Here is a 25,482-nt window from a genome sequence, read left to right as displayed (position 1 = left end):
CACAATCTCAAAGAGATGGTGGTTTTTTTTTTTCCAGAGAGTAAGCCATGCTAGGAGTGCTCACAGAAGGAAACAAAGCTGGTATACAGTGCTTCAGTTCTCAAGGAAGTTCCTCTCTGGGGTACTCAGTATGTTGAAGACATGGTGACAAACATCCAGGTAAGTACCATAACTCCGTGTTTGGTCATCGCGTTGTGTGGGATAGGTGAGGTCAGTTCTGTGTGTGCACACACAAACTCCTTCCTCTCTGCTCTGCTCTTAGACATACAGAACTCTGAGTAAATGTCCAGTATGTAGGGTTTTCAACATGTCCTTGGTTTCAGTCTCCTAACCTCTGGTGGTGGTGAAGACACGTACTGAATTTAAGTCTACTGGCAACAGGCTTTTTTTTTTTTTTTTTAAATCAACTTTAGCACATCACTTTGAAAGACACAATATCAGTATTCTGTTTTAGGCTGTTTACAGTACCTTGCCATAGTGGAGGGCATCAGTATTTTTGTCATATTCAAAATCTTTGGAGAGCATCTTCTGAAGCACAGGCTAAAGGAACTTCTGTTGGCCAGAGACTGTATGGCTTAAAGAATCTTGAAAAGAGTCTTTATGTAAATATTCAAAGATTAGTTCACATGCTGACCTAAGAAATAGGGTGCCTCTTTAGGGTATGAACTATGATGTTTCAGCCTTGAAATTTTTTTTTTTTCATGCTAACAGGAATGCAGGTCCATTACTGTATCACTGATCTGTCGTTTGCTTCCTTGGTGGTTCTTTCAGACTGACTTTCAGGCAAGGTGGTAATCAAGAACTTGCTAAATATTAAAAGTTTCCTTCCTGTCAACCTTTGTATTGCAACACAGAGGATTTGTTTAGACCATGTAACTCTGTGCCATTTGAATTTCCATTCAAGCTACTGTTTGCTGACATCAACTGAAGTTTCATGCTCCAAAATGCATGCTGAAGAAGTGTGTTCATCCTTAACAAATGCCAGCTGCTTCCCTTCTTTGTGTGCTTTGGGGGAAGATTCTAGGCATGAGGTGGGAGGTAAATATAATTAAATTATTTCTATTCTACCATTATCTGATAATTCGACAACTGTATTTTGAAGTTCTGGCTACTAATTAAGCCATTTATCAGGAAAGGTTGACAATAATTTTTCTAAAATAGAGTAACCCCTAGCTTCTGGGAACTACAAAAGTCAGAATTTTAATTTTTAATTTTTTGTTCATAATAGAGCAATTTTGATTACTCTTTGCTTTCTGATTTTACTTAATCTGATGGATTTCACTGCTTGCATTTGCAGCTTCTTTTCCTGTATCTGAGGACTAGGAGAACTATGCGATCATCATGTGTTCATTCAATATAAAGAGCTAAAGATTTAAGCACCAGAATCTTGTGGTTGTTATACACTGGCTTCTATTTTTTTTTTTATGCAACTGTTGCAGGTAGCTAGGAGTCTGTTATCTCATATTTTCTCCAAGAAAAATGCTTTGTTGGGTAATATTTGCCGTCAGTTTTTATTGTGGGACAGTCTCCCAGGCTCCAACTGTGAAGATGTATTTCTATTTTCTGTGAGAAGTAATAAAACTACAGCTGGCTGTGCATCATCTGCTGTACCTTTTCCATCTCTGTTCTGTGTGTAGTCACTGAGTCAGTTTTAATTCTAAACTGAGCAGAAAGTTGATCCTTGGGACTGCCTTCTGCCTACTGCTGCAGTGATTCTACAGGATGTGTCTTGATGAGTTTAAACAGTAGTTCAAGTATCTGAAGTGCAAAAATGGGTGGAGAGAAGGATTAAAATATCATAACCCTTGTCTCTTGTGCTTTCCCTGTTACAAAGTGCAAAGCTACCCATGTTATACTGCTGGCTAGAGCAGCTCCAGCACTACCCTCCATCTCTGAATTTCTTTGCAGCCCCAGGGGAAGCTGCACCTCTCTGGCTCTCACAGCTGCTGGACTTTGATGGGGACATGCCTGCGCTCTTTCCACTGGCCTCCCCTGGCAACCAGCCCTTTGAAGATGACCTCTTGCTGTTTGCCTGTTGTCTCTCTTGTGTTGGATTATAGATGAGAAGTTGGCATGAGGGGAGGGGGATGGGATGGAGTGTTGTGCGTTTTAAGCCTAATTTCTTTCTGCATTTTCAATTTTTTTTGTCTCTGGCTTTTACCTTTCTATATGGAAAAAATGTCTTGCATATGAAAAATGGTTTCTGGCAGAAATGCACAGTTTCTGTTTGGCATTTGTATGTAGGACAAAGGAAGCTTCATTAGTTTTGTGGTCAGGACATTGCATTCGTCCTGTAACAGTCTACTCGCATTAGTTCCCTTCCCCCATCCCTCTTTTAAGGACAATATTGTTCGTAGTTATAGGGTAGCTTTTCTCTGTGTGCATGTTCTGTGTTCGTCTTCCCTCCCTCTGGCCCCAGTGAACGCGCCCTCTCAGAGGCAGCACAAAATACATCACCTTGGTAATGAAGGTTATGGTGTGAAATGGAAAGGGATGCACTAGAGCCCACAGGGCTCGGTTGCATTTTGCATGGACACTGACTACTTTTGGAAATCCAAACAACCAGGTCTTGCTAAATACTGGCAAAATCCTTCAGGGGAGGTTTATAAAAAACCAGTAGCTATATGGTAAAAAGTAAGGTATTATCAGGGATTAAACAAAGGTTAAGAATAAATGTCCAGTTTACACTATGGTGAAAAGTGAACAGGTGAGGTGTTTTAGTACAGAGCACTGTGACTAACAGTGTTTACACACTTTTAAGGATTTTTACCGTCTCCTTTCTCACTACTTTTCTCAATGATGAAATCACTTTAATCTACCTGTGTCAGCACCCAATCTGTCTGAGGTTTCTTCAGGCTTTATTAAAGTCTGGGCATGGGGAGCTGAATGGTGGTTGACATTGCTGTTGAATATTGATAAATAAAGTCAGCAGTTATGCATGTTAAAGGGTATTTTAAGCAGACATGAGGAAAATAACTTGGATGTGCCTGTGTATGCAGTTGGAAAGCCTCAGTGCAGCATACCACCCAAAATTAGAAGAATAGAATGTGGGAGGTATCTGTGATCTCTGCATGTAGCTAGTTCATCCTCATCTGGAATACTGCGTTTTAAATGGATCTCCTAGTATCATCGTATCTTCAGAAAACAACCAGCAAACCCAGCCTCTTTCCTTTCACCCCAGCTAGAAACACTAAACAAAGACATAAGCTAGTAAAAGTAATAGATTATTCCCTTGGAAATAAGAGACTTCATGGGACAAGGGCAAGGATAAGTTTGTGTTCCCTCTGCTACTTCTCTCAAGGAAATCCAACACTGATGTGTCTTTTCAGTACCTACCTTCTTCATGTAATTTGCTTATTCTTCTACAACCTGAGCAAAAGTAGGCCCTGCAGATTATAACTCTGTGCTTTGTATTCTATGAGCCACTAATGTGGGTGGTGTAGTCGAATCCATTTTGGCAATTGCTGTATACCTAAGTTTTCCCCTGAAATAAAAGTATGATATTTACTGGATTTAATTTTCCAGTCTTACTTCAGCCAGTGTGATGACATTTCCTTAGTCTCCCATGTGTGGGCAAGCTTACTGTAGTTACATCTGTTGCATCAGGACTGATAATTACATTTGTCTTTCTGTCAGGACAGATCTGCTCAGACCTTGGGTAGTAGATAGTATAACTGGTCTTGGGTGCGAAGTGTGCAGTAAGGGAGATTATGAAGCTTGCAAAGCCTTCCAAGTGTTTTGACCAGAGTATGGATTGATATGCAGAAGGATTCTGCTTCTGGGCAGGCAGTTAGAATGTGCAGATGAATAACTACATAATGTTGGAGTTTTAACTAATGGTTTTTTGGCTGAAGCAGGATGAAACTAACCAGCAGGCTTGCTGTAGAAAAGCCAGGACTGCCTGAACAAGCATGTCTAGCTTTAGCCTCTCGTGTCACATGGACAAACTGGAAATGGAGAGAGAGGAAAGGAGGGATTGTGCAGACCGAAATATTTATCGAGGTGCTCTGTAGCATAAGCAATCCCTTACATTCTGTTTTAGAGGAAGATTATGGCTGTGTTCTGGCTTTGTAGACAGTACCGTGATCAAAAACCTGTTGGAGTGAGTCCAGATAAGAGCCACGAAGATGCTCGGGGGGCTGGAGCACCCCCCTGTGAGGACAGGCTGAGAGAGTTGGGGGGTTCAGCTGGAGAAGAGAAGGCTCTGGGGAGACCTTAGAGTGGCCTTCCAGGACTGAAAGGGGCTACGGGAAAGGGGGGAGGGACTCTTGATTCGGGGGGAGGGATAGGATGAGGGGTGACAGTTTTAAACTCCATGTAACATCAAGAACTTCCTGGAAAGACAGGGTCTAGACCAGATTATGTGTCAGAAAAATGAACTGTACTGAGTTTGGAAATCAGTCACAAATCAGTCTGTGCGTATAACGAACAGTTACTATTGGACTGGAGACTTTTACAGTATTGTGAAATTTTGGGTCAGCCTGAAATCTGTCAATCTGCTTGCTAAACTTTCTTGCTAAAATACAACCTGCAAACAAGTACCTCAGCTTTTTCAGAGCTGTGTGCTTTTGTAAAATAAATACTACCTTCTCTGGTACATACACGTGTGTGTTGTCTTTTAATTCCCTCCTAACACTCTTGGAATTTTCATCCCAGCCAAATTCATTCCTTTTCTAAGTGTGCATCTTGTGTGCTTTTGGCAAGGGAATGCAAATGGAAATTTCTTTTAGGATTCCTTATATGAACAGTTTCAATCAACTAGTGTATTTTTGGCTGTTGAATAGTTACATTCATTTTTTTTGGGCCCCAAACACTCCCTGGGGTTGAAGAAATAGACCCCATTATGTTGTACAATGTTTGTCAGGTTCTCTTCATACTTCCTACTCCATTTTCTCCTAGAAAACTTTCTTGCAAAGTATTTATAACTCCATATGAGGCCTTCAATTTAAGATGAGGAGATTATATGGCACTGACCTGATACTTGCAGTTTTAAGTCCCCACTTGAGTGCTGTGGGACAAATGTAGTTCATGAGATGTAAGGTAATCCTGTTTTTCCCAGCCACTTATGACTATGTCTAAAGTTCTGGCTATTAGTGCATTTTTGGGGCCTGTCTTGTCCTATATAGGGCCAGAACTCTCTTGTTTTACTATATAGCTACTGGCAGCTTTCTTCTGCCAAAGTACTCTATGAAGGTATCATTTTACTCTTTAATTTTCCTTCCAGTTTCCCCCATCTCTTTCCAGCATCTTTCTACCCATTTAAAGAGGAAAAAAACACAGCTATAAACATGACTTTGTTCCCCTTTGCTCTGTCAATACTGTGGTAGGAGAATGCAGTGTAATCAAAGCACTTAAACTTTTGAGAGAAGAAATCTGCTCTCAAACTATCTCAGGTATGCATATCTTTTCATGGAGTTTTGCTTTTGAGACCCCTTGAAGGAAGGAGAGGCCAGCTTCCTGTTTGAATGGGCTGAGAGCTTCCCTTGCAAAGTGTTTGGAATAATTAGTGTCCAGCTGCTTTGTTGCAGTAGATGGCTCAGCTGCATAGTGTGGGCAGTACCCTTGATCTCTGCTTGTGCAGTAAATCTGATGCAGATGTGCTGAATTCAGTTTTCTACACATCTGATACTGTCCATGTGCTGTGGGTATCAGAGCATCCCTCTGACTCGGGGCTCAGAGGGTGTCTGAGAGCACGCTGCTTCTGCCAGGTGTGTCTTTCAGTGGCAGTTTTCTTCCTCTCCTGAAGTACTTGAAGCTGGGCCGTGGCACGGGTGAATGGCTCACAAACGCTTCATCTACTCCGTGAGTCACAGGTCGGGTGTCCCTGTGTCAAAGGAGTAAGGGAATGGTGCTGGTAGTGAGTGTGCTGATCAACTAGATCAGTGCCAAGGTCTGGTTCCCTAGTTAACAAAACCTACTCTGGCTGCTCCTCAAAGTTTACCACTCCTTTTCACAGGAGCTGGTGGGCTGTGTAGTACTGGCCTGTCTGTGTTGTAGAACGTTACTGGCCTTTTCTGTATGGTGGATGTGTTCAACTGCATGTATCTGTTTTTACATTTAATTACAGCATAGACTGGATTTCTCATCATCCCTTTTGGCATGCTTTTTGGAGTAAAGTGGACTGTGAGAGGATTTCAGGAATGCTTGGTGCTCTTGCCATAGAGAAAGTTTGGTGCAAGCCACTTGTGGGTTCAACGCTAACCGCCGGGTCGAACCGCACGGTCACAACTGATAGCCAAGAAAAGCGTGCTGCTGAAATGCTCAGGTCCTATAATGTTACATTTTGTGGTGATTTGGTTTTTGGCAGGATGTTCTTCAAAACAAAACGAAAAAGTCTGAAAGCAAAAAGAAACTGTTTTAATGGAGTTTTGTTCTTGAGCGGGAGGCTGGACACTCCTCTCTGCACAGCAAAGCTGCATGGCCTAGAGGAGCACAGGGTGATGAGGAAACGCTTCTGGCTTTCACCTTTTTTAAAAAGGCTGTTGTGTTCTAGCTGCAGCCAGCATAAAACCCTCATGTTTTGTCAGGCTGCAGAGACAATAGCAACTCCTTTTTTTTTTTTTCTTTTTTTTTTTTTTTTTTTAAGAAAACCCACTCTTCAGTTCTTTAAACATTCCCCCCCCATTTGTATGGTTTTGGCTCATCTGTAATGGCACATTCTACTGATGCCTTTTTCAAAAAGCAGTGATACAGAGAAGCTACAGCCTGAGCCTTTTCTTTCTGGTGGGGTCTTAGTAATGCTGGGTTTGGAATATTGCAGTTAAGAACCTTAAATCACTTTTGGCAACAGGTTGCTATGCCAATACAGAAGAGTAAACTGAGATGGAAAAGTTAAGTTCTTCATTCCACTGTATTTGTAAGTAGTAGGAAGTAGTAGGAACAGATACAGTCTTGTGGTGATGCAGTTGTATTAGTAGCTGCATTACGTTAAAGATCAAAATTACAGCAGTGGCAACAATAAGCGGCAAATCTTGTGTCAGCTGAAATGACTCAAGTCTGTCCTGGAGAATGACTGCAAAGTAATTTTTGTAGTCCTTAAAAAGCAGTTTCTCTTTTAATAAGTAAGAAGGTAAAATTTCAGAGGAAATGCAAAAAATGAGTGTTCCTAACACTAAATTGACTGTTTTGCAGCCTTCTGGGTGTTATCTTGATTATTTTAATATAGAAGCTCTACTGGAATACTTTGTGCAATTAGTCCAGTCACTGTTCTCACTAGAGAGTGTTAGCCAGGTGTCTTCCCTTTGCTCTAAACGGGCTTACTTTGCACCCTGATGGAAACCTCTCTGGGTTACTGCTTTTTCCTTCTCTACCCAGTGCCGCTTTCTGGCCCTGTGCTCTGTTCCTTGTCACAGCTGAATTTCTTTTCACATGAATAAACTGGAGACTTTTTTTAAGTAATGGCAGTACATAGCAAAGGCTCAGTTAGGTTTGATCTTGTCACTGAAGTAGATTGAAGACAGAAGCAGTTCTGCTAGTGAGCTCTAGATCTTCTTCCCTTAGGTATTCATCTGATGTGATTTGGGCTCCGTTGGGTGAATTCCAAATTCCTTCATTCTTTCTGTGTTCTGATGCTGGTGGAAAGTAGGCTTGAGAGACAACAGACAAGTTAGGTGTATTCCAGGGGAGTTAATGGATGCATGGGTAATTGTTCCATGTCATAGAGCTATCAGATAGATCTGTAGTTCCTGCTGGGGTGAAGAACAGACGTTATTGGACAGGACTGGCCAGTTTCTAGGCTGTCTTGGTGCAAGGCAGTGTATGTGATGATCTGAGCTCTCATCATGGCTCTGACAGAAATTTTCCATGTTTCTCACTGAATATGAGCTAGTACTCTGTGGTTGGGTTTTTGTTTTGGTTTTTTTTTTTTCCCCTTTGGTTAGTTGTCACTTATGAGCAGAAGAATCAGTAGCTTTGTTCTGACCTGTACCGCTGCAGTAAAATACATCTCACTTAACATCCTTCATTTGTTTTCTCATGTTTTTTGAGTGGGAACCTGTTAACTTGCCACAAGTTCCTACTTCATTTTTTACTTCAAACATCACTATGTGTATGATATCCCACAGATTCCTCATCTGAGGGCACTGAAAGATTCAAATTAGAGCCATGTACTAAACACAAAATGTTATGTAAACCCGAGTAATCTGGGGCAACCCAATTTGGAAGAAAGATCATCTTCAGAAGAGGTCTAGTTCTGTAGGAGTAGGAACAAGGACCAAGTGAATGCATTGTCATAACTTCGCTTGCTCAGGCAGTTGTTTTTCACAGTTTCATAAAGTCTGTGTTTTTTGGCAACCCAGGATTGCAGTGTGTTGCCTTTACTGATGTGTCTGGTTCTGTTAGGGTTAGACCTTGCTTTTGGGCTATTGGAAACATTTTTGATGCTGGCAATCTTAACCACACATCTTGTACATCCAACACTACAGATGAGGAAAATTAGAGCAGAGATTAGCAGTTCTGTCAGGTGTAGAAAGAAGCTGTCTAAGCAGTATTATACCCAATACAGTAATTTATTGTTGATGTTAAGAAGAGATTACCACTTGCCTAGAGTTGCCCAGAGAAGCTGTGGCTGCCCCCTCCCTGGAAAGGTTCAAGCCCAGGTTGGATGGGGCTTTGGGCAAACTGGGCTAGTGAAAGGTGTCCCTGCCCGGGGCAGGGGGTTGGAGCAGGATGATCTTTAAGGTCCTTTCCCACCCAAACCATCCTGTGATTCCATCCTATAACTTCCCAAATGCGAGTGTATTTTATTTCAGGTCATTGTGACAGCTGTGCCAGTAGTGTGAATGAACCAACCCTATTGTTCTGCCACCCCCCACCTGCAATACATGCGAACAGCTGTACAGAATTGGACAGTTACTTTGCAGTCCTATATGTGGTCTGAAATTGGTTAGCAGGAGCCAGCTTGGAGGAAGGTGCAGACACCAGATAGTGGCAGTTCTGTTCTTTGAGACTTTCTTGTTCCTGCATTTACAATTTTGTTGCTGTTGAAGCTGAATTTAATGTTTAAAACTTTCTTATTCAGTCTCACTACTGCCCCTGACACTTTTATGATTCTTTATTTACTTCATTCCATTGACAGTGAATGAGGACTGAAGCTGTGGAAAAAATTGTAATTTTTTACCCTGACTTTTCTTCTATATGCTGTTTAGTCTGGTAGTCCAACAAATCCAACTTTAATACAAATAAAATTTTATTTAATGGAATGCTTATTCATAAAACAGTTCCATGTCTAATGGGTATTACCATTTTAGGTACCCTACAAGAACTTGCTGAAGTTGCAGCATGGCAAGTCTGTAGCTTTTGCAAATTGTTTTTACCTTGATTTTGAGGATGGAGCTCAGAATCAAAGAACGATAGAAAAGTGTAGGCTGAAAGGGATTTCTGGAGATCAACTGATCCAGCTTTCCACTGAAAGCACGTTCTTAGCGTCCTTGTTATCCAGCCCCTTGTCAAGCTAAATCTTGAATATTTCCAGTGAGGGATGTTCCACCACTTCTCAGGGCAACTTGTTCTGCTCCTTTAATTGTTCTTATGGTGAAGAATTGTTTCCATATATCCAAACAGAATTTTCCCTGAAGTATCTTTGTGCCTGTTGCCTCTTGTCTGGTCATCATGTGCCCTCATGAAAAGACTGTGTCTGTCTTCTCTATAGATACCTGTAAGGCTGATTAGATCTCTCTGAGCCTTCACTTCTCTAGGCTGAATGAATGGAATTCTTTCAACCTTTTTCATATGTCAAGTTCTCCAACCCTTTTATCATCTTGGTGGCCTTTTGCTGGACCTTCTCCAACCAAAACTGGACACATTATTCCAGGTGTGGTCTAAGAAGTGCCAAGTACAGTGGAATAATCACATTCCTTGATCTGCTGGCTATACGTGTGCTCCAGGTGCAGCCTTAGCTGTTGACTAACATCCTGTTTGCTGTCCAGCAGAGGCCCCGTGTCTTTTTCAGCAGAGCTACATTGCAGCCAGTCAGACCATATGTAGTATGTACTGCTACTCAGTATTATTCTATCCCACATGTAAGACTTAAAATTTGTCTTCATTAAACCTAATGCAATTCTTGGTGGCCCAGTCTTACAGCCTGCCACAGTGACTGTCTTGTGGCCCTTCCTCCTGTCATATTTACTGCTCCTCCCAGTTTGTTGTCATCTGCAAACTTCACTGAGAGTGCATTTGGTCCTCTCATCTGGGTTCTTTGTAATGATACTGAATGGCATCAGATCTATTGCTTGTAATTAATATACTTACTAGTCTTGACATCTGTTGCCACTCGGAGTTCCAGCTGAACTTAATGCTTTCCTAACTAAATCTCTGCATTTCCAAGCAATATTTCTATATTCATCTTTGGGACTGTGCCCTTTTCCCATTTCTCTTTTCCATCCAACTTCTGGAGATTCTAGCAACAAAATACTGGATTGTCTCTGAATCAGACAGTCTGTGTCCTCTAGTACTTTACTGGTGAATGAAGAAGTTGTTGTTTGTTCAAAATCTGTTTGGTGACTTATTTTTACTGCATTTTGAAGAAAACATGTACACTCAGCCCACTTTCTATGTTTAGTAAGACTGGTTTGACAGGGGAGATATTTACTACAGAAGTCCCAGCAGAAGTGTACTAATATTTATTTTTTTTTTTCTCTTCCCTGTAAAACACTTACATGGTTTGGTTGCCTTATTTCACTTGAGCCATGATGTACTCCAGACTTTGGATCAGTCCTGTAGAAGAAGCTTCCGTGGGGGATGGAGTTGGAGAAAGGAAATGAGACCTGGAGCTTGAAGGTGGTGGCTGGGTAACTAAAAGTATCTGAAGTCTGCCCTGAGTTACCTGGCTCTGCTTCCATACACCTGGGGGAAACTAGGAAGGGAGCTCACTTCCCTTCAGTTACCAGATGCTGCTTCCACATAGACCTGTTTTGGAGGAAAGCTTTGAGAAGAAACTGCATTTCCCTGATGGTAGACTTCCCATTCAGGTTGGCTTGGGTTTTGGTTTCTTGTTTTTTTTTAACACTGCAAAACCTCATAAATTTTATTTCAAAAGCTTGTCTGGTGAAGGAATGTGATTTCATGTGGAGGGAGACGAATCCGTGCCAAGTGCATTCCAGGTGGGAAAGCTATATGGTTTATCTGTTGTTTCAGGCCCTAAAGCATTAAGGAATTCAAGTCTTCACAAAAAGACTCAATAATTCTGCTCCATTTTAGAGGCTCATGTAGCGTACTGTGAGTTTTCTCACTTTTACAATTCTCTCCCCCATCCCAATGTGGGGGGGGAGTGAGTGGCTCTGTGGGGTTTAGTTGCTGGCTGGGGTTAAACCACAGCTGTCACCTATGGACGGTGCAGGGGAGGGGATTCTCTGATCTCTTGTGTGTGAGGGGACAGGGAAACATTTAAACTGGAAGGGCAGGATTTTTGATGACTTCTTACAGCAAGATTGATGCTTGGAACTGGCACTAATGTGGGTATTTGCAGAGCTTGACTTCCCAACTGGAGCTCAACTTTACTAGCTGGGCAGAACTTGACTTTTAAAGTGAGCTAACCAAGGGAATAGGCTATTGGCAAGATAGGAGTCAGGGGTCCTTAACCTTAAGTCTCCTGGGGTATGGAAAGACCCCTGGGAAATGACTCCTCTCTACTCAGCTCTTTCCTAATCTTTTATTAAAGGAATATGTTGATCTCCATATAATTTTGTTGGCTTTGAAACAAAATAAGCAAACAAATGGATTGTGTGTGTAGGTTGGTAAGGACAAAAGTGAGCTTTGATAGTCAAATGATGTTGGTAGGGGAGGGGTCAGAGCTGCTGTTTCTATTTGAAAAATGTAACTTTTGACTGTAACTTTGGTACATATTTCAGTGAATGCTTAAGTATAGCCCATAAAAACCCTTGAGCCGAGGCCTCAATTTCCTCTTTTCCTAACACGTTAATATACTGCACGTGTCTTCAGCCTACTGGAGAACCTGCTACAGAATTGTGTCTGTTGTTGAAGGTGCAGTTACGTGCTAGAGCTGCATTTTTTTTTCATGTTGAACCAAACAAAGCCACCACTTTCAAGCTGAAAAACTCCATTCAAACATTAAAATTCCACACTGTTATTCCAGTTCTAGATGTTGATTTCTGGAAGTTCACACTGGAAGAAATTCTTACTATTTCAGCATGGGTTTTATTTTTGATTTTTCTGTTCATTTTAGTGGCTTAAGTCCTCATGCCACTTCATCTTCCTTTCTAACACTTTTCTGTCCATGCAGTGAAGTCTGGTCAGACAGCTGATCCTACTGGTGTTTTTGGGCAGACATCTCCCCAGGATGGAGAGTAAGAAAACCACTGCTTTGTCTGAGAATCAGGGTTAATTCACTAGTAAACCAGAGATGAGAACGTGGCAGGCACTTGTGCTGCGTGAGTCCTGTCGTGAGCACCGTCGGCCCTCGTGGCTGGGGGGTGGTCTGCCACATCTGGGCACCTCATCAGTAGAAGTAACACCAGTGTTTTAAGCTTGAGCTCTTAAATTCACTAACTCATGTTGCACTTTTAGTTGACACAGTTCCCTGTTTTGGAAAGTTGCAATGTCTTCTGTCTGAGACTACGACAATGTAAGCTTGTGGAATCCGAGCAGAATCTACTGACTACTGGCTTGATGTGGTGGAGTGCTTTTATGGACAGAAAGTTTTCTGTTGATGTACCCTGTGCCTTACTGGCCTTGATGCTGATTGACTGTATTTTTCTGTGTCTTAAGTGTTTTTCAGAATTGTGCTACTGGTTTGACACTTCTGATAAACACCTTAAACATAACATTGTTTTTTTATTGGAGAATGTAGACAAAAACCTGCCATGTGTGCCTTTTCATCCTGTTTTACGGTCTTTAGGAGAGAGGTAGGTACCCAGAGCCTCTCTGTGTTATTTTGTGGTCTTATGTGATCTAGATTTTGTACTAACTTTGCCACTACAAAAATATATTTCACTCTTCTCTGCTCCTGGCATGGATCTGTGGGCCATTTTTAAATCTCTCTTTTGTTACTCGTGCCCTTTCTTCTCCTGCCTGGTAAATTTTCACTTCTATGAGTAAATCGGTTGTGTACCCTTGGAGGGATGGTAGTTGCCCAGAGGATGGGACGTGGGTGCTCAGGGTAATGTCAGTCCCTCGCCCAATCCCTGCCCCTGCAGCAGTGTCACTTCTGGTTACTGTTGCAAAACCATGAAATGTTGTTATCCAGATCTTTGCCAAACACATAGCTAAACAAAGGGGAAAAATACTTCAATTTTGTATTTGAAAATCTGCTGATACATCAGAGGCAAGAGAGAACCTTAAAAGAATAGAGATGCTTACCAGGGTGGGATGTAACTTTATTTTAGACAGTCAGTATCGAGTCTGGTTCTGCTAGCATATACTTCAGAATTTTCTAGCACGTACTCCTTCATGGCCATGATGAAGTCCTGCTTCAGTTTTTTGGAACAGGATGCCTTGGTACCCTGGCCGTTTTTTCATGAACTGGGAACTATATGTAGTGCTGCTCTGCACATTAATCCTCTGCCACAGAAACTGTGAAAGTCCTTATAGCAATGTTACCAACTGAAGTTCTGGATTGATGCAGAGAGTTGCTTAGGGCCCTCTGACATATATGTAAATCTTTAACTGGCTTCTCAGAGGTATGTTTATTCATTGTATGCCAAATTACCAATAAAAATCAGCCACAAATTCTGTTGGTGTGTATTGCGTGTGAGTAGATACAACTGCCTTTTGTGATGTGCTCAGTGGAACAATGAGACTAAGCAAAAGGTGACAAGGTATGTAGGAGACTTACTAGATCTGAAACATGCTTTGGTATTTTTTTTAAAAAAAAGTCAACCTCAAATATGGGGTCAAAACCCAAAAAATGAGTGAAAAATTCTATGTGTTGTATCTCTTCCCTTATTATTTGTCGGGAGATAAAACACCTGATTAGTTATAGGAGATTAAGCATGGAGGGAAACATTGGCAGCTTAATTTGGAGGAAGGCTAACATGGAACTAAGAATAGGAAGAATATATAGGTAATTTTAGTGAGGAGCTTCTTGTTTAATTTGATTGTTACTGATCTCATGTTGCTGTGACCAGATCACACATTCTGAACTCTGTATGTGCCTCGCTGTGTTTCCGTACTGCCGTATCGCAGGAAGCCTTTCGCGAGGGGAGCAGAGGTCAGGCCACTAAAGCTACACAGCTGCTCAGCAAAGGCGTGCACATAACAAGGGCAATCTTTCAGCTGTTTGTTGCCCAAAGGGTGGAGGAGAAGGAACGATGTTTTGTGGCTTGTGGGATCTAAAGAATTGAATTTATAATGAAGAATTCAATCAGAAGAACGTTGGGGAAGGTAATGCTGAGTCTCAGAGGCATGTTACTGAAGTTTTTAAGACTGTCTAGGTCTCATTACCCAAACCTGGCTTTTATTTATTAGAACTGGTGCCCTGGAAGGGAAGGGAAGGAGTTGAGATCTGTTAGGGTTGTGTTGTTTTGTTTTCAGTGGAACTGAAATTAGGGAATCTGTTTCCAGTGTTGACATGCTCTGTCTCTCTGCAAACTACTGGAACTATGTAAGACACAGAAATGCCAGCCTGGTTTTATCCAAGCTAGTTCAGGCCCCAAAGCAATGTAATGGGATCACCCTGATGTGTGTGGACATGACTGTCCTGCTTCCACACCCAAGCCAATAAATATTCGGTGGCATGATATACCATGTGGGTTTAATTGCTTGAAGGTTGAAGCTCACTTGTGATCTTCACATGGTGTGAATGTACCCTTTGTCTTTTGTTGTTGTTGTTGTTTAGGCCCTTTGGGATCCTTAATTGTAGTGTGAATTAAAAAAACCCACCCCAACCCTATGAATTGACCACTGAAGTTGGCTTTCCTGTTAGCCATTGAAATCTTAGTATGAAGTGTGAATGAAACACTGTCGGCTGGGATGTGAAGTCAGAGAGAAATTTATGCAGAGAAGAGATTCCTGGGTAGAAATCGCATGCTCAGAGTGATGCACCATGAACATGACTCTAACATTGCTGGTCAGAAAGCTTACTATAGGGCTTGGTGTGTTCAGGGAGAAAGAGGTTGCAGTAGCTAAGATGGAAATTGATGTATAAAGAAGAGGTGTGCATTCATTCCCTGCAGGAACAAACACAGTAAGGGATTTTTGGAAGCATTTTTGTAAAAGTGCTATGCAAGAACCCAAATGTTTTTTTTGAGGTGGGGAAAGTAAATGTCTTCTCTTGGCAGGTGGGGTGGGGACAGAATTTTGAGGAAGGTGATCAGATTGCCGTTGGTAATTTGTCCATGAGGCATGAGATCAGTCTGATGTTGGTGGAGAAGTTGGTTTGAGGGGAGGTTTAAATGATCTGCATTAAAAACATGAAATCTGAACAATGTGAACAGCTGAGAACACCCAGAGAGAAGATGAGAAGAGTGCTGTCACAGAGATCCATGAGGAGCCCAGAGGAAGAGGTGCCGGGGGTGGGGACAGAGGTCATGCTCCCAAGTTCTGGACATGATAAGATTAGTAAAATGGTAGATTGTGCAAGCTGTCATTGACTTCATAGTGCCATTTTATTAAAAGAGCTGACACTGGGTATTTGAATATGAGCTCCCTCGATGTGTTAATGGTTATGCAGAGCTGATGACTAACTAATGTGTCTGACTTTTATCCTTCAGCTGAGTATTTCTGTTGGTGCTGTAGATCTTCAGATTCAGTGGAACAAATAGCCTAGGAACAGTTTGGCTCTGCGATGCGCATGTTTTTAACTGACCGGTGCAATGTTTTTGTCAGTTGTCCTGAAACATGCAGACTTTGCGGGAGTACTGCTGCCCTAGTATAATTTGTTTCGTTAATTACTCTGGTGAGATTCCAGTGTGATGCAACAAAATCCTTGGGAGTTTGTAGCCTGCAGATGTACCTAGTAAGTTCTCTACATTTGCCAGCGCAGAGCCTGCGGGACCCTATTAGTTTTGCTTACTGCTTACACTGGGTTTTGCATTTGGGTTTGAGGTTTCTCGTGTGCAAGATCATTTTGCCATTGTTTGGTGGTTTAATAAATTTCAGCCTTCTCCCTGCTTCAGTCTTCTATGCACTGGTAGAAAATGTAAGGTAGACATTCTGTGCCTGGGTTGTTGGGTTACCAAATGGAATCCACTTGCTGGGTCATGTTTGTCCTTGCACAGCAATGGTAGTAGCCAGCATGGCCATGCTGGAGGAGAATTCTTCTGTGACAGCTGTTTGGTTTTGTTTGCTAGCCAGAGCACAGCTTTCTTCTAGTAACATAGTACATAGTACAACCTTGCTATAGTTTGTGGGTAAAAGTGTGGGTTCTCAGTGGATTCAATTCATGGATTTGAACAAGAATTCGAGAGTTTCTTTCCCTCAGGGTGAATACAACTGTGTGAATGGCATGAGTCCTGTACCGAGGATGTGAGTTCCTGCTTATTTTTTTCCCCTCTCTTGACAAACGTGCCAGGGATTCCTTTTTTAGGTTCTTGCTTCAGGAGAGATTTCAGAAAGTTCCTAGAAAATGCAGTTCTTTGGACTAGGTTCAAGAAGCAGGGGCTGTTGGTATTTAGAAAAAGAGTTTCAGAATACCATATAGTGGTCAGTAAATGCTGAGCAGAAGTCACCTCTTGCCAGAAAAATAATTGATATTTCTCAGATCTCATACAGTTCTTCATTCTTACCCATTCTCCAGTCTGGCTTCATATTCCATGTTCAATTTGAAGTCTTGTGCAGCTTTTCAAAGAGACAGCTCATTTAGTTATACATACTGGTCTTGGTTTTAGTGTATGTTCCAAAACTTGTTCTCTGGAAACTTAGTGCCTGGTACCTACTGCATGATACACATGCCTGGGATGATACTAGCTAATATTGTCATGTGTATTTTGTCCAAGGCAGCTGTAAGCACATGATACTCTCTGAATCCTTCTTAATGCCTGCAGTTTCTCAGAGTCTGATTTATTGGCTGATCTGATAAAGTGAGATGAGAGGGTTTTCCTCTAAGATTTTCCTCTAGTCCTTGGACAACATATGCTTCTGCTGGAAGACAAAACATGCTAGATATACTGTCTGTTCCTATCTTCTTCTCATTGGAAGATAGGAGCTCTGCAAAGCTACACTACGGGAATGGCCATCCTTCATGATCTCGGAAGCTGCATATCAGGTTTTTCATACAACAGGAGACAAAGTCCAGCAGTTCTACCATGGAGAACCATAGAGACAATGAATGTGGTTAGTGGTTTGTCAGAAGGAGATGAGTGTCTTTTTAGGGGTCTCATTATTCCATTTGGGTTGAAGCTAGAGTCAAAATGTTCCGGTAGTCTCAGCCTCTGCAGCTTCTGCTGGAGTCAGAAATCAAATAATGTGGTGGTCTCCATTTCAGCGAAACTCTGCTGTTGGTGTATGATCTGAACCTGGAATGAGACTGACAGGAGCCATAGGCTGGTTGATACCTTATTGTGTCCCTGATTGCTCCTTATTTTTGCTCCCCTGAGGACGCCGCTCGTCACTGCTCTGCACTTGGACATGGAGCTGCTGACCCCAACTCTCTGAGTGCGACCGTCCAGCCAATTCCTGATCCCCCAAGTGCTCCATCCGTCAGACCCACGGCTCTCCAATTAGAGACAAGGATGTTGTGTGGGGCAGTGTCAGATGCTGTGCACAAGTCAGGTGGATGACGTCAGCTGCTCTTCCCTTACCCACCAACGCTGTAACCCCGTTGTAGAAGGCCACCAAATTCGTCAGGCAGGATTTGCCCTTAGTGAAGCCGTGTTGGCCAACACCAATCCCCTCCTTATTTTCCATGTGCCCCAGCACAGCTTCCAGGAGGATCCACTCCGTGATCTTGCCGGGCACAGAGGTGAGACTGACTGGCCTGTACTTCCCTGGGTTTTCCTTTTTTCCCTTTTAAAAATGGGGGTTATGTTTCCTCCATGTTATGTTTCCCCATCTTCCTCTCTGACTAGTTGTCATGTTTGTTTCTTCTGGTCATGCCTCTTGTAACAGGATAGAGCACTTACTCTGAGCAGTTACGCTCTTTCCATAGGGGTCTAACCATGAAGCTCACCTGAGCCCTATAAACATTAGTTTGCCGATAACTACTTTGGAGTGGTAAATCCTGTGCCTTGCCCTTCCCCTTCCAAAATGCATCAAGTTAGTATCTGTATTGTGGTTGAAAAGCTTTTTCTTTTTTACTATTTAGTAAAGCCTAAAATCACAAGGAATTGTTAGCTGGGGCACCCCAAAGGTCTAGTAAAACTTAAGTGATTTGTTGGTTTTTGATAGAAGTATGGAGGTTATTTGAGTTTTCAGGGTTCTGCTGCTTCCAGGCCTATGATTTTTGTCTACTAAACTGTGCACAAGTCCTTTTTTGGGCCACCTAGCTTTCTGAAGAAGACAGGAGTGTTCAGAAATGCAACTTTGATTTTGCTAAATGCCTGGGCACTCTGTGCCACATAGAATATGTGCCCTGTGTATGAAGGTGAGATGCTTGAGCTAGGGTATGCAGGGTGCTTGACTGCTGAAATACCTGAATGTCTTGAAAACCCTATTCAGAGGCCTTTAATATTCTACACTGCAAATACTTTACTGTCTCTGGAATTGTGCATAATTTGAAGCTTTCATGCCTCTAAATACAAAGGTTGTGTTCTCAGGTGTTTGGGGCATTATTGTTGGAGACAGGGTGTCGGCCAGTATTGTCATTGAGAGGGAGACGAAATCACCAATTTCTTCTTGAAGGTGAGGAAGCACAGGCTTTGTAAAAGGAAGAGAAGAGGCTCTTTCAACTTCGGGCTTATCCTGATTTCTAGGGGCATAACTGCAGAATATGCTTGGTGACTGTGATCTAAAAGTCTATTCACACTTGGAAGCTGTTACGGAAGAACGGCATTCTGGAGGAAAGGGGCTGCGGAAGGAATTTTCTGTTCCTCTTGGCCTTCTTCCAAGATATTTTCTGCACTAAAGAGAGTAGAGACAGTACTTTTTGTATGGTTGGGAAAAAAAGACCAAGACTTTTCATCTTGTGACAGTGTATAGAAAGATCCTGAACTGTTCATGTGGTGGTTTGTAACACTATAATGTCTTACCCTGGCAGACAGGGAAAAAAAGGACAAAAGGGTGGAAGTTTTCTTTTAATCATCAGGACTTTTTGAGGTGATAGAGTTACAGAGCAAAATGTTCCTCCTCTGCTGGTTTACTGTGTGTCTGCTCTGTAACACTAACCCACTTAAAATTTGTGCGGTTCTTTTTGAAGTTATTTTAAACCCTCAGCAGTGTATACAGATTTTGTAACCTTGGATAAAAGCACCTGAGTCGTGGTTTCAGTTTTGCCCTTTCAGGCATGTGGAAAGTGCCCCAGCACATTTCAAGGATTTTGAACTAGAAACTTCTTAGATATGGGCTATGGTTTCAAAGCTCAATTGATACAGCATACATCAAGGGAATTACATCAAGGGAATGGTTTTCTATTTCTTTAGATATTTAATATAGATTAAAGCTTTGTGTTTTCTTAAAGGATCCCATGGACTCCTTTTGGGGTTAATTATGTTGGAATATATGCCCTGGCAATTTTGGAGAGAGCATTCTCTGCCTGACTCCCTTCCCTGTTTTTATGTCTGTTCGGAATAGTTTATCCATCAGATGCTGAGTTTAAGGAGTGGTTCACCTGCCAGTGACAGTACCTGTCCCAAGTTTTTAAACAGAGTAAGTTGAACTGCTCATCTGTGTGAGACTTGTAGACAGCTCAGTAGTGTGTAATAGCAACTCATAACAAAAGAAAGATGAAGGATGAATCAAGAGTTGGGTAGAGGATGCAACTCTGTCTGTCTGGTATTGCGGTGGCTTGTTTTCTCAAAATACAGGTGGATTGGTGATGAGTCTTAAAAAGTAATGAGTGGTAGGAAAACCTCTGCACTGTGTCAGATCATCATCATGTTTCCCATATTTTGCAGTAATCGCTAAAGTTACTCAGAAAGTCAGGGCCCCACAAGCCAATATAAATAGCTTTCCTGATATCGAATCACTTGCAAAATGAAAGTCAGGGTACAAGACATGGGAGAAAAGGACAAAACAACAAGCTGGTGATGCAGAAGAGATGGCAGGATTAGTGACCGTTACATGGCGCTACTTTGTGTGGGTTGGTGAGATATATACATGTGTAAATTATTGAGCAGTATAATCTCCTATTATAATAAGCTACGAGAAAACAAAGTTGTCATAGTGATGATGCTAGTTTGTGGTTTTCTTCAGCTAGTTTGGCAAAGGTGAGATTTAAGGAAAGGCAGGAATCTGGATAACGTACAGACTTTTTGCGAATAATGTTTTCTGCATATATGTGAAGTCTGGGCAACTCTTAGGCAAGTATCTGTGAAAAATCTGAGATTTTAGTTGAGGGAAAAAGAACGAGAACATAGCAAATAGTGTAAGAAATTAGATGTTTCACACTTTATACACAAAGATACTATCCTAATGAAGAACAGCAAACCCTTACTACAAAAAGGACATTGAATGACTCGAGCGTGTCCAGAGAAGGGCAACGAAGCTGGAGAAGGGTCTGGAGCACAGGTCTGATGGGGAGCGGCTGAGGGAACTGGGGGGGTTTAGTCTGGAGAAGAGGAGGCTGAGGGGCGACCTCATGGCCCTCTACAACTGCCTGAAAGGAGGTTGCAGAGAACTGGGGATGAGCCTCTTTAACCAAGTAATAACCGATAGAACAAGAGGTAATGGCCTCAAGTTGCACCAGGGAAGGTTTAGACTAGATATTGCTATCCATTTCTTTCCAGAAGGGGTTGTTGGGGGTTGGAATGGGCTGCCCAGGGCAGGGGGGGAGTCCCCATCCCTGGAGGGGTTGAAGAGTCGGGTTGACCCAGCGCTGAGGGATCTGGTGGAGTTGGGAACGGTCAGGGTGAGGTTCATGGTTGGACTGGAGGAGCTTCACGGCCTTTTCCAACCCAGATAATTCTGAGATTCTGTGAACTTGGAAAAGACAAAGAAAGTAAAAAAGATTGATGCATAGGAAGCTCCTTGCCATAAAAAAATAAGAGTAACTACATAGTGTTGGAAGGAGGAGGAAGGGATTGAATATTTTAAATTAAAGCAAATACATATTGTTGCTTTGTGTAAGTAACACATATATCTAAAAGGAGACTGAAGTTTCTCACTTCATTATACCTCCCCCTGTTTTGGGTTCAGAAAAAAATAGACTGTTCCATAACTTAGGAAGTTTCTTGTACCTTACTTTGAACTACATGATAGGCATGTTCCAAAGGATGACAGATAGTTAATATTGTGCAGATATTTAAAAAAAAAAAGTGATAACGCCTCTCAAACATTGGTTCTGGATCATATGACATGTAAAGCTTTTATGAATGACTCTGCAAAACAGTTTGTGTCATTTCTGTCAGATTGCAAGGAGAGGTGATTTGCAATACAGAGTGGAGCTTTGTATTTGATTATTTTATACCTGAGAAGAGGACTTATAATCACATTTAATTGTGAGCCTTAACTGATTTTTCATCAGCAAGGTGACAGTGAGCTCACATAACATTCCAAGATTTTGCACTCATAGCATGCTTCAGAAACGTACTGAATTCTTCATATATGCAGTCTTTTCAGTTTTTCTGGTGTACCTTAATAAATAAAAGTGTATTTGTTATAAACTAAGGTATTCTAAAGCAGTCTGTATGTGTTTTGAATTCTACTGATTGGCTAAAGGTTTCTTTCTGATTCTGTTTCAGATGCATCCACTCGGACTGTGTAATAGCAATGATGAGGAAGACCTGTATGAATATGGCTGGGTCGGAGTGGTGAAGCTGGAACAGCCAGAGTTGGAGCCGAAGCCGTGCCTCACTGTCTTAGGAAAGGTAAGGGGTAGTTTGGGGTAAATGCTGCATATAACTGTTTCTTGGAAGGGTTAGTTCCCTTCTGAGAAAAATCAGCAAGAAATAAAACAAGAGAAAATTCCCTTTACTCTGCGAAATACTCCCATTTTGCCTGTTTTCACAGTAGGTGCTTTGGGGAAGGATAATGTCGTAACTCAGTTGATAGAGATGGTGATGAGGAGCTGAGTGCACACATTCCCTTTTTGAGCTCTGTAGAAACCTAACAAAGACTTCTGCAAAAATGGTTGTTTGGCAGAACAGTATTGGAGTAGAAGTAGGGTGAACTGCAAGTGTGATGCTAACTCAGTCAAAAGCAGTCAAAATGAAAGCATTCTATTGGTTTTCCTTAGGTACATTTTCTCAGAAGACATACATTGATTTTCTTTTTTTGGGGGGGAAGAGGAGTCGTCAACCCTAGAAGGGATTTCTTTGCTTTAATTGCAGGATAGGTATCTCTAATAACAAGTGAATCTTATTGTATTGGTCAAAAAATAAAAATTTTCATCTTGCTGGACTCTCCTTGTGGAATATGGCCTCTGGAATCTAAAGGCCTTGCAAAACATTCTCCCTTTGTTTTATGGGGTGAAGTCAGTAAGATACCATTACTGCTGCCAGACATGTTAAAAAGGAAAGCAGAAAGAGCATGGGCCACAAGTTCTACCAGTAGTTGTACTTGTACTAACTGAGTAGTTGAAAATGCATAAAATGTCAGGGGTTCATCCTAAAATCCAGCTGGCTCACATTGCTGAGACTTTGGTAGGATGGTGTTGGTGACTTCAGGTGAGCGGTGAAAATGTAGCATATCAGGCAGAAAATAAAATCCTAGGTTGATATTTTGTAGATAAAACTTGCCTCTGTATATTTCTAAACAAAACTTGTAAAAACCCTACATTGCAGAGGAAATGGGAAACCATCTGCTTGTCTAAAATTTACTGCAGGTTTAGCTTGTGCTGCATGATGAGAAACATCTCTTTAAGAAGTGATTGCCCTTTCTATTGAATTTCAGCATAATGCAACTTTGTTTCTAACTTGGAATACTGTTCCTGTTTCACAGAAATTTCAGCTGATGCTTCTTTGCTCTTAGGAAGATAAAAGCTGAGGATAAGGTCTCGTGAGGATGGGAATTAGAGGAGATTGGGTACTGAAAGATGCATAGCAATCTGTAAGTGAATTCCAGGAGTAAGTTGAGTCTTGGGGAAAGCCATTTAAGGAAGGAATCTGTTCATTCCTATCTATCAGGCTCTTGAAAAGCATGTGAGGAAGTAGGTGTGTGAGTTGAATGAAGAAAGTGGAAACCATAGATATCCTGCACAGTGTTATAAATGTTTTCTGACATAGTGACGTTGCTTGCCTGACCCACTGCTTCATACCCAAATTCCAACATGTCCTCTCTACTCCCCATACCCGCGCCCCCCCCCAGCCACACCTATCTCTAGAGTGAGTACACCTCCGTATCTGCTGATCCTAGCTTCCTGAAGCTTGGCCTGCTGAGCAGCAGACCCTGGCTTTGTTTCAGGAGCTCTGTAGCATCTACTTTGATGCGTGATGATGGTGATGTCGCTCCTGCATCCCGTGTAGGGTGTGTCCAGACCATTTGGGCACAATGTTTTCTGTGTGTCAGCTTGTGCAGTAATTTTAACAGGTGAAAAAAGGCTGGCTAAGGTAGTAGGCAATATTCGCTTCTCAGTAGCGGTAATGCAGCTCTCCTTCTGTATTTTCATGTCACCATCCTTCTTTTCCTGAAATACTTGTTCCCTACTTCATGCTTGCTGCTGTAGTTTCTCCTCTCCATCCTTTCTCTGTAATCCTTCTGCTCAGTCCTCCCTATGCTCAAGTTATGTCCTGATTTAGAAGGACTTCTCAGAATTCTTGAAATACTGTTGAGTGCAGATAGCAGAGAAGTATCAGCCATAAACTTCTTGCAGCTCTGTCAATTAAGTCAGCCTGGTTATCTTACCAGTGGGAACAAATTGCATTGCGATTGCCTGGGTGTCGGAAATGTTCCGTTTCCATGCAATTTGCTGTAAATGGCTACATGAGTATTCAGTTTGGCCTGAGTAGGTACCAAATCTGCTGCATGTGTATATGTGTCTTCTGGGTTTTTTTAGAATTTGGCAGCTGTTTGACTTAAAAGAAAACATGAAAGAGAAAGAGGAAAGGAAAGGAAGGGGGAGAGGACAAGGGAGGAGAGAGGGGGAGGGAAGAGGAGAAGAGAGAGGACAGGGGAGGAGAGAAGAGAGAGAAAATGGAATGAAAAAGAAAAAGCAAAACAAGGAGAAAGGAAAGAAGAGGGGAAAGGAAAAAGGAAAGAGAAAAAAGAAAAGAAAATAAAATGGGGGAAAGGTTGGCTCGAACACAGAAGGGAAATTAATTTCTTCCATTTAGAAAAGGAGGAAGAAAATCAAAGAGTGTAAAGCCTACTGTCAGTTCCTCATTTAGTTTGATTTATCCTGCCCCTGAGGTGTCTTGTCCTGCACTATTTGATCTTCCAGACAAATACTGTGTTTGCCTTTCAATGGAGTTGTGGTAAGCTCTTGCTTTTCCAAAATTCTGTAAAGTAGACCTGCCCAACTGTGACATCTGCTGCAGAGATAATGTGGATTTTACAAGATGCAGGGCTGATGCAACATTTCAGAAACATACTGGCCTCTTGGATGTATGAAGTGTTGCATTTCAGCTTTGCTGGTGCTGCTGATACCCAGATATTATGCAAGTGAGATAAATGGCAAAGCAACCATGCACACATGTGTGTGAATGACTCAGGTGGGTAACAGCAAGACTTCAGTGAATGCGAATATTCTTACCTCCTTAAAAGATGTAGTGGAGTGCATAAAATTGAGCATATAGGGCATTTGAACTTCTAGACCACAGGAATTCTGCTTTGTCTAGTGAAGTCTGACTGTGTGATCAATTATACCTCCTGCTGGAAGCAGATATATCTCCCCTTTTCAGTTCACATTTATTTCCTAATGCTGGAATTGACACTGGGATCTTCTAGTATTTATTCTTAGGTCTTAATTCCATTAGAAACCATTCTGTGAAATGAAAGCCAAATCTTGTATGTTGGGAAAGTGATGTGATTGATTCAATCTGACCTATTGATTTGCTAGTAGGAATAAAGTTGGTGCCAGGAAAGTGAGAGAAGTTAAGGACTTGCTTTCTTTTAAAACTGTCATAGGCATAACTGGAAGTCTGCCTCAATAATTTAGGGCAAAATAAAAAGACTTTGCCAGGTCTGTGTATGCGCTTCCTTTTCCAGTTTGACACATGTGGGCAATTCTGATTCATTTGGACACTTTTCACTGAGAAGGCTAGTTTGAATATCCTCATCTTTGCTATGAACTAAGAGGATACACATGGAGAGTTACCCTGGTTAAGCTGACAATTATTTTGTCATCATAAATGAATGTGTTTAAAAGCTCAGACTAACTCATACCATAAAATAATTTGTAAGTCCTGTTTTAAGGGAGCCAATTTAAACTCGTTTCACTAAAACTGGTGAACATTTGAGTAATGTAGTAGCAACAAAAAGCTGAGTGCTTGTGTATGTATAGTGGAATGCATGCGTCTATGAAGGAATAAATTAGGAGGTTTTGTTTAATTGTTTAGT

At 41.7% G+C, this 25,482-nt stretch overlaps 1 protein-coding gene across 3 annotated transcripts in view; it reads left to right on the top strand.

Moving 5' to 3' along the window:
- The window catches only part of ZNRF3 (zinc and ring finger 3), a 95,503-nt gene that overhangs the window by 35,061 nt on the left and 34,960 nt on the right, over positions 1-25,482 (top strand). Inside the window, exons 2-3 of one of the 3 annotated variants that reach the window (XM_074844217.1) lie at positions 38-159; positions 21,729-21,854. In XM_074844217.1, the coding sequence (XP_074700318.1) occupies positions 142-159; positions 21,729-21,854 (144 nt within the window). In that variant the 5' untranslated portion in view covers positions 38-141. Of the gene's footprint in view, positions 1-37; positions 160-10,482; positions 10,968-21,728; positions 21,855-25,482 lie in introns of those variants that run through there. The other 2 variants (XM_074844216.1, XM_074844215.1) reach the window with 2 other exon arrangements.

The sequence above is a fragment of the Strix aluco genome, chromosome 18, assembly GCF_031877795.1.
Source record: "Strix aluco isolate bStrAlu1 chromosome 18, bStrAlu1.hap1, whole genome shotgun sequence".
In the NCBI taxonomy this organism is placed as follows: domain Eukaryota; kingdom Metazoa; phylum Chordata; class Aves; order Strigiformes; family Strigidae; genus Strix; species Strix aluco.
The sequence above is the reverse complement of the archived record's forward strand: the minus strand, read 5'-3'. Positions and strand labels throughout refer to the sequence as shown.